This window comes from Chrysemys picta, chromosome 3 (assembly GCF_011386835.1).
Source record: "Chrysemys picta bellii isolate R12L10 chromosome 3, ASM1138683v2, whole genome shotgun sequence".
NCBI lineage: Eukaryota > Metazoa > Chordata > Testudines > Emydidae > Chrysemys > Chrysemys picta.
In genome coordinates, this window is record NC_088793.1 from 148,109,949 (window position 1) to 148,119,419 (window position 9,471).

Below are 9,471 nucleotides of genomic sequence, written 5' to 3' on the forward strand. Positions count from 1 at the left end.
ATTTCCTTGGACTCCTCTGGAGAACCAGTGCAAAGGGGTGCACTGGAGGAGGGTTCGTGTCGAGTGGCTGCATGTTACTTCCCTGCCCTAGTGAATTTGCCTTTGAAGATGGAATCCTAGGCCACCGCTCTGCTCTGCTTTTCTTCTCCCTGCAGGACTCAGCTCCGATATGCCACATTACATCCAGCATCTCCAGGAGATGCTCAGCTCCAGCAACCAACCTCTGGAGCCTTTGGCCTTGGAGCCAGTGGCTCAGCATGTGCTCGCTGTTCTCTGTGAGGCTTGGCTCCGCTACCTCCGCTATGAGATAGCCACCTTCCTGGAGTGAGTCCCAAGAAGCCTTGGGTCCTCTTCTTTGGTTTCCAGACCTGGGTGTAAGGCACTGGCAGGCAAGGGGGAGAGAAGTGGTTTATGGGAGAATTCAGTTCTTGCTTTGTCCACGGACACATCTCAGAAAGCTCCCTAACTGCACCCAGTGAAGGGCCTTACTCCTCCTCTCAGAGCAGTTTGGCTCTTTGCAGCCTCAAACAAAATGCTGGCAGTCCTGGATTCAGGCCTTCTAAAGTAGGTGCTCCTGCACCATCTTCTGAAGTACTTTCTGCTGGGAGCTCAGACTGGAGTAATCTAGGAGCTCCCCCTTGCCCCAAAGCCAGTGCTCACCCACTACCTTCTTGCACTTGGCCTGCTGAAAGTACCTATGAACTCTCCCCACAGCCAGGGCTCCTGCTCCTCTCCCTACAGCCCCTTCTGCTGTGGGAGGCCAGGACTGGAGTAGCTGGGAACTGCTCCATAGCCAGCGTTCCTGCTCCACTCCTGACAGCACCTCCACTTGAGAGTGGAGCAGCTAAATTAAGGATTGGCCTGGGTATTTCATTCACTTTCAGCTTTGGCGGCAGCTTGAGAGAATTATTTCCACTCGGCCAATGTGCGTCGCAAAAATCTTTTAAACTCTGCTTCTAAGCGAGACAACTGCCCACCTGGCTCATTTGTTCTGTGCCACCCTCTTTCTTGCAGGTACTGCACCCCAGCCTCTTACTTGGAAGTGCAGGATGTCAGGAGCAAAGACAGTAGAATAAAGCAGAGAAGAGACAGGTACTTCTTTATCTGAACTCAGCAAAGGGGACACAGTTGCTTGGGATTCGCGCTGGCAAACCCGGCTTTGTGAGTGCTGCAAAAGGAACTCAGGTGTCCAGTTGGACATTTGGATTCCCAGAGGTGTTACCAAGCTGATGAATCATTTTCACAGCTAAAATTCCAGCCGTTTTAGTCAAGCCCCTGCTGCCCACTGTCCCCACTGTGTGTAGGTAGCCTCTACGGCACGCGTCTAGTTAAGAACGTGTGCTCTGGTGATATTTGCACGATAGAGCCCTGATGCCCAGAGGGAATGAAGGCTGCTATGCTGATAATGATCTTATATTTCGATCTTACCCCTCATTTGCGAAAAGACCCAAATCACTTCACAGAACTCTCGAGCTGAGAATCACTGTGCCCTCCACTGGCATACAGCTGCGTCTGGGGTGGATTAAGGCAGCTATTTCCCCATCACACAAACACTGCAGAGGACATGAAGAACACAGCACCCCACTGCAGAGGGAAGTTAGGAGGCAGGATACAATTCCCTGCCCTGGAATAGGGCTAGGACAACCCCTCCGTCTCATGGGATCTACAATGACCGTAAGTGGTCAGGCCCTGAAAAACATCTCCAACAGCACAGCAGCCACCAGCATCATGTGAGGACATAGGGACAGCACAGACTCGGTGTAGATACCCCCTCAAAACCACCATCACTGCTTCTTGGTTTCCCTGGCTGTGGAGTGGGGGAAGGGTCTCCCATCTAAGCACAAAGCAGGCCTGATGCCGTTCAGCTTATCAGATCCAACAAGATCATAGCCTGATGTGCTATGGCTGTATTGAGAACCTGTTTGCATCCTTGCAGGGCCAGGAAGAGGAAGGAAAATACCAGCTTTCATGCCCAGGAAGGCAGAGAGCAGCAGAGGAGGCGGCGAAAGAAAGCAGCGGCCAAGCCCCAGGGCTCAGGCCAGGCTGGCCTGGCAAGCGGGGAAGGGTCAGTGACACCCCAGCGTGCCCTGGACCTGCTCAACAACAAGGTGGTTTTCAAAGCCTACAGAAAGGCGGCTCAGGAAATGCAAGATGCAGGGCTCCAGAGGGTGCTGGGGCTGTTGGAGAAGCTGGAGCGGTGCCAGGCAGCCCCAGAGGGCAGGATGCGGCTGAGCTGTGTGCTGAAGCTCCTGGACCTCTGGGACCAGCAAGGGGCTGGGCCGCTGACTCCTCCCCTCCCCAGGGAGCTGAGGAAGAGACTGAGGGCAGAGGTGGGCCAGGGAGGAGTAAGCAACTCAAGCATGGATGAAATCCAAGCTGCCTTGTATGCGCACGTTGCTCCGGCCTTCGAGAGCTTCTGGGCTGAGGTGAGCGAGGGGCTGGGCAGGCACGGAGTACAGCCCTCCCAGATGCAAGACGAGGGCTGGCCCAAACTTCAGCCACTCCTGCATTTGCTGGCTGCCAAGGTGGCCCTCAAGCGTCTAAAGAACAGGAAAGCCGCGGTGGGGTCAGCAGCTACAGCCCAGCCCAGCCAGGAAGACAAGGCCTCCTTCTGCCAATTCCTCAGGGCTGCTGCCGAAGGCTGGCCCACCCTGGAGATGCTGCACTTCCTCAAACACCTGCAGGTCCATGGCCCCCCTGTGCTGGAACACGGCCTGCACTTCCAGCTGGAGGTGCAGAAGTTCAAGAACGCCCATCACGCCATGCCGGACAGGGCTCTCCTGAGGAAGAAGGTGCAGGTGATCCGCAACTGCTTCCTTGTCTCCCAGCTGGAGCCCCGGCTGCAGGTAGGCCTCGCGCTCTGACAGAGGAGTAGGGACAGGGCAAAGAGACGGTCAGGCAGGCTTAGGGCAAGAGAGAGGAGGAGCTGGATCTAAAGCATTAGCAGTGAGTTGATATAGAACACAGGAGTTCTGCAAAACAGAGTGGTGGGTGTGTAAACTCTATGGGCTCCCACTGAAGTCAGTGACAGCAGGACTGGGCCTCAATGGTCATGTTTAATGCTGTATGGGGGAACTGGCTAGTTCCCAATTTTCTCCCCCACCCAAAAAATTCCAAGATGATGAAATACAGTGATCAACCCCAACGTACTCCCCAGGCCAGCTTCCCCACTTCCCCAGCTCAGCCCCCCCCAAGCCCGTTCTCAGCTCACCTGGTCTGGGAAACGCCCTGCACAGCAGCACCTGCGCTCTGGGAGCATTGGGCTGAGAGAGCCCAGCACCAGCCTGTGCAGAATGAGAGGCCAAACTGGCGTAGAAGCAGCTGGGATATCTAGCAGATCTTTTTGCAGCTGGTAACATGGAGACTTGCTCCCCTGCCCCAGGCCCCTGACCGTGTTTGTGGCTTGCTCTCTAGGTGGCGGTGGATGCTGAGAAGCTGGGGAGAGCTGTCCGGGCAGCTGAGCAGGCCCTCCAGCAGGATGCCCCAGCACCACCTCCCGGCCTGTTCGATGAGCTGAGGGAGTCCGTCTTCAGCACCCTACTGCCGTACTGGGCTGGGTTCCGAAAGGCCTGGCTGAAGCGGTCGCTTGAGAGTGCCCAGAGAGCCCCGGGTACGTTCATCACCCTGAGCCCCTGTCAGGCTGTGGAGCCCACTCCTTCTCTGGAGAATCCGAGGAGCAGGAGATGGCAGGGATTTTGCAGCTGCTCCAGGAGGGTTCCCTGCTGTGGGAGCTGGGCAGCACACTTCAAGCAAGAGAGGCTGAAGGGGCATGTGCAGACAGTTGTGTGCTTACATTTGCAAGTGCAATACCCATGCTAAAGAAACAGCATGTGCAGGCCTGGCTCTCACAAAGGCCCATGGCCAATTGAAAAAAAATGACCTGTGTGGCTCACATGAAGCCTTCCTCATTCCCCTTGGGAAAATAATGCCAGAGCCCAGTAGCTTACCCTGGCAGGAGTGATGCCACCTGAATGCTCCTTTTGCTTTATTTCATCCACTGCTCCTAGCTAGACTTTCCTGCTCTTTGTGGGACTCATCTCTGAGCTCCCTCCAGCCTGTCAGCACCTTGAGCTGCCCAGAGCTGAGGCAGGATGTAAAGGACCTTTGATCTCTCATTGGGTGGGGCAGGTCACTTCCTAGTGAATGGCCAGATGTCCCCCCCTCCTGGTTTTCATTCTCTGGGCAGGGAGGGGTGTTTTTCACCCAGTTTATCTCAAGCCCATGGTGCAGCTCTGGCCCCAGGGAAGGGCACCCCCACGGCTCAGCTTTGTGCGTCTCTTGTCCCCTGTGCAGACCGAAATCACGCTGAGGCTAGTAGGGCCTTTCGCCCCTAGCAATTGCAGAAGGGTGGTCCTGCCCTCAGGGATGAATTCCCCACGGGACTGCCTTGTAGAATGGAGTATTTATTGCCCGGACAGGCTTTTACCACCAGTTCCTGTCTCGTGCAGGCTAAGTGCCTGCTCTACCCACATCAGTAAACATCTGCAGGGACGATGCTGAGCTGAGAGATTTTTCCTCCACGCTGGCCAGGTGCTCCAGGCGCAAAGCTGCCCTTTCAAAACGCTGAGCCACAGAAGTCCCTTGGCAGCACTTAAGCTGTTTCCTTGAGCTGGGGCAGAGAGAACTGTCCCTCCAAGGGCTCAGTGTCAGATCCTTTACTCTTCCCCGAGCCCTTTTCATCCCAAAAGCTTTACAGACAACGTAGAGACAAGAATCAGTGCTACTTAAGTGCAGCCAACATGGGGGTAGGCCACAGCAGTCACACTGCCCCAGTCACTACACAAGGGGAAGTGAAGTATCACCGTCCACAGGAAACTGCAGGGGGACTAAAGAGCGGCAGAATATTATTACCAGAGTTGATTTGACCACAACACCAGGGGGAGCCTCCTGCCTGTGAGGAAAAGTGCAAGAGGATCTCTCATGACAAGAAGCCAAGACCTTGGCTTTACATCTGGCACCGTGCTGGGGCACAGGCTTTTAGGAAGAGTCCACCCACCTCCCCCACCCCACCCCCATTGAATCATCCTGAACTTCCCTTTGGAGGAAGGGGGTAGTCTCATCCGAATATTGACCACACCTGATCTTTAGCTTGGGCTGCAGAACCCCGGGTGGCTGAGGGGGAGGAGAGGGAATGGAGTCCTGGGCTGGGTGTGGAGAGAAAATGAGAAATCAGACCCTTTCTCGTGACTGTCTCTCCCTCTGCAGTGCTGAGAGCCCAGCAGCTCCTACAGCAGAGACGGGCCCTGTTTGAGCGGTCCCAGGGCCCACCACAAACATTCCAGCTGCCTCCTCTGCAGCAGCGCGCCAACGTGAAGGGGAGCAAGCAGCAGGACAGCTTCACTTACACCTTCTCCGTCAGCAGGGGCATTGCCCTGAAGGTCAGCGGACAGGTTTGCACACCCACTCCTAAAGGGAACGGGCAGCCAGCAAAGGGTCGCAGCTGGCTGTAAACTCAGAACTCAGGCCTGAGGTGTTTAATCTACGAAATGCTCCTGCCAGCAGCTTGGCGACTTCGATAAGACACAAAGGGGCTCAGCCTGGGTGTTCCTGCTGGTAGCCCCCAAGCTGCTCCTCCCACCCACGTGCCAGTACAGGAAGGAGGTGGCGTTTGCAGCAGCTATTCATATAGCAACACCCACAACAAATGGCACCTTGGACGGCTGGAGCCACTTTTCTCCATATACCAACATCCCTCCCCATTGTCCAATACAGCCACTTCTGGGTTGGAACCCAGCAGCTGTTGAACAGCAGACAGTAACAACACACTACAGCCTAGGGCAGGAAGTGACCTACACAAACCCAATGACCCCCCTCTCCTCCAGCTTGTTACAGGGCCTTTCTGCTCCTGTAAGCACACAGAATTGGATGTTATAACTCCCTCTTTACTCAGGCCTCCAGCAGCGAAGATACGAGCACCCGCACTTCTGTGTTTGGAAACGGCAAGAGGTCAGCACAAGTTCAACTTCCTCCCCTTCCCACGGTACCGGTGCTGCTCTGAACAGGACAGAAAGTGCGCTAGCCTACAGCACCCAATGCAGAGCCGTAACGCTGGCAACACGAATGGCAGCTCGAGGTGGCCGGTGTGCTGCAAAATCAAGCTCTGAGCTGTTTTTAAACACAGGGAAGGCAAACAGCCAACAGCTAGGAGAGAGATCTGGGAACAGTGGCCCTGTGCTGTAGGGTGGCATGGTAAAGCAAGGCTTGGGCACCCCGCTGGAAGTTCAAGGTCCCTTGGCACCGAGAGAAAACCTGGGAGTCTTGGCCAAAGTCCCTCTCACTAAGGCAGGTTTCAATTAGCCAGGCTGGACACAAGCTCTTGCTGAACCCAGAAGAGCTGAGGCTGCCTGCGTTCTCAGTGCTGCTGCAGTAGCTGATTCAGTGCACCGGGGAGCACCAGATCTGCTCTCTCCCTCCACGAAAAGGCCAATACCTCCCCCCGCCAGCATTTCCTCCTCCTGCTCAAAGGACCAGATTAACATTAATCACATGGCAGTGAGCAGCCCTCCTAGGAAGAGTCCTCGTAGAGCGGCTGGGAGCCAAGATCACAGTGGGGTATCTGTGTGATGTTAAGGGTTAAGCTTCACATGGAGTTTCCAGATCTGAGAGCTGCAGCCACCGGGGCAGTTCCAGCCTAAGCTCTGAGACAGGGATAAGTGGGCTGCTTATCTGACATAATAGGTCGGTCCAGTATTCTCATTCAGACCCCCCCTCTCTGCCTCCAGACTGGAGGCAGCTGGGCAGAACAAGGTGCTTGCGCTTCCTCCCTCCCCAACCGAGCAACCCACCCACACTCTTACAGCGTACGTGAAGCTAAAGAGAAGGAAAGGCAGCCCTCGGCCCAGAGCAGGGTCCTGCGCCAGGTGCAGCAGGGAAGGGCTGGAAGGTTCTTTAACCAGGGGTGGAGTTCAAAGGATGTGCTGTGTCAGCTCACTCTACAGCTATGTATTTGACTCGTGTGTTATGGCACTAGCCTGTGTCCCTATTAAGAATGACTTTGAGTTGATCATCGGGTACGGGATTGAGTTCCAGGCCCATAGGAGCCGCTCTACAAACTCAAGGCTCTTGGGTGAAAGTGGGGTAGCGGCCAGTGCCAGAGGATGGCGTGACAGTGCTGGCAGCTGTGCAGTGCTGGCTGTGGGGCTGAAGGATTCCACGGCTGCCTGCACAGTGGTCAGCTCAGATCCTGACACGGGACATTCACTCACACGTTGCCTGCTGCAGCCTCACGCTCTGTAGCGACCTCCTCCTGGCTAGCCTTAACCACTGAACTCTTGCCCCCTTGTGTGCATTCAAAGTGCTGCTAACATCAGGTTCCCAGCTCATCACCCACCTCTGGCTCCCCCTTCTGCACGAGCTACTTACCTTTCTTTCTCTTCACAACTTAGCCCCACTTGCTCTATTAATTCCTTGTGCTGCTGAGACGCTGCCTTTGCTCTGCCAGCATTCCCTGACTGCACTACCCAGTCACTTTGGCCTCGATTCACAAAGGGACTTAGGCACCTAAGTCTGGGTCGAGGCCCCACGTCCCAGTTTTAGGTGATTCACACAACTGGCAAACCCTCTAGGTGCCTAAACTCTCTCAGCGCCTACATTTCTGCTGTAAAAGTTCTTGTGGTGACAGTGGTTGAGGCTCTGGGCATGTGCACTGCTGCCTCACTCTAGGAATCTGGATGCCTGGCTCCTGCCTATGCCCCATGACGGGAAGTAGGAGTTTGGCCACTTAAGTCATGTATGGGGCCTGAGCCGTAGGCATGCTCAGAGGCTGCCTATCAGTTGGGCCCTTCAGGCACACACAAGTCAGCCAGGGGAGTAGCCCTCCCTCATGGCTCTTTTAGCCCAGTGGTTAGGGTGCTTACCTGGGCTGTGGGAGAGCACCTGTTTCAAGTCCCCTCTCCACTTGAGGGGGAGAAGGGATTTTAACTGGACTCTGTCACCTCTCGGGAATGTGCTCTAACCACTGGGCTATGGGATAGTCCTATGTGGGGCTCCCTGAATCTCTCCTGTTGAGGCTGTTCCACTGTGGATAAATAATTAGTCATTTGGGCCAGGGAGACAGAGCAAATGCATGTCCAGCGATTAGGGCACTCACCTAAGATGGGGCAGATCCCAGTTCAAATCCTCAGGGGGGATTTTACCTGGGGGTCTTCCAGGTGAGAATCCGAACCACTGGGCTAAAACTTGTGAAAAAGGCCCTCCTCCCCGCCCAGCCTCTTGCAAAAGTGGCATAGGTGCCTAACTCCAAAGAGGGTTCCTGGCTAAGGATGCCGGAAGAGATACACACCTCCCTGCCTGGACTTAGGTGCCTGTCTCTGTGAGAGGAGCAGGGCTTAGCACATCCCCTGCTGGTCAGCATCTCCCATGGGCTAGCTTAGGCAGCTCCCTGTCTACCATGCTGGCTTTTGGGATGTGCAGTCTAAAGCGCTTGTCTCACCCATGCACTTTGTAGGGACGATAGGTGCTGAACTCAGGCTTTGTGACTTGCAGCATGTTCCTGTGATTTTCTACCCCCTAACAGTTAGGCGCTGTGACACTCAGCATTGCAACACCAAAGTACCTTTGTGCATCCAGGCTTTCCCCCATCCCACCCTTTATGAATGGGACAATTCCCCTGAAAATCCATGCCGCTACTACCTCATCCTTCAAGCTCAACGCTGCTGTGATGCCTCCCGAACCCTAGCAGCTGATAACGACCAGGCCAGGGGTGAGCTACCACTACTGCTTACAGCGATTTCACAGTTTACCTTGTCAGTCCTTCCCTCCCCCCACCTTCTGCATCTTGGCATAAGCCAAGTTTTGCAAGGCCTTTGCAAGTGTCTTCGCTTTAGATCGGCAGGGGCTCCAGGCACTGCTGTAATACACATAATAATGAGGTTTAAATTACCCAGGTCATGTGAGTTTGTGGAGTCGTATATGCTATTAGTGTTCATAAAAATCAACCAATCCTTTTAAAGCCCAGTGCAGCCTGGGCCTTACTATCTCCTGCTACAGGGAGTTCCACAGGTTGTTTCTATATTGGTACAGCCATGACATCAGCACCAGTACAACAGTGTTTGCTGCCCAGGATGTTCTGGGAAACATGTTCCTGACTCTCTATAGACATCCCCCCATGGCTGAGTTTGCTCTTGGTATGTGAATAAGGGCCAGGGCTGAATGTAACAAACCAGAGGAGCAGGACACTAGCCCTGAGAAGGGAAGCATTAGGAGAGTGGTGGAGGGGGGAGGAGGAGGAGGTTTAATGGGATGCACACAAAGCAAACAGGCTGAATAGCCAGAACACATTCCTAACACCGATATCTCTGGGGCTGCAGGATGAGCTCCCCTGGGGAAGGGCTTCAAACCCCACCACCAGGAACTGGACACAACCCTAGACACTGCAGAAGCTACTGGCTGAGATAGTGAGCTAGAGGACTTTCCCAGGCCAGTTTCTGCGCTGCTTGGCTCCCCTCTCTGTAAGATGGGGACGATGCTATT

At 54.7% G+C, this 9,471-nt stretch overlaps 1 protein-coding gene across 1 annotated transcript; it reads left to right on the plus strand.

The window, feature by feature from the left end:
• Positions 1-144: 144 nt before the first annotated feature.
• Positions 145-9,285, plus strand: LOC101933521 (regulator of G-protein signaling 22-like). Its single transcript, XM_005296331.3, has 5 exons — positions 145-324; positions 1,015-1,092; positions 1,937-2,846; positions 3,415-3,610; positions 5,206-9,285. Exons 1-5 carry the CDS (start codon positions 170-172, stop codon positions 5,448-5,450), a joined length of 1,584 nt encoding a protein of 527 aa, XP_005296388.3. The 5' UTR covers positions 145-169; the 3' UTR covers positions 5,451-9,285.
• Positions 9,286-9,471: the final 186 nt, after the last annotated feature.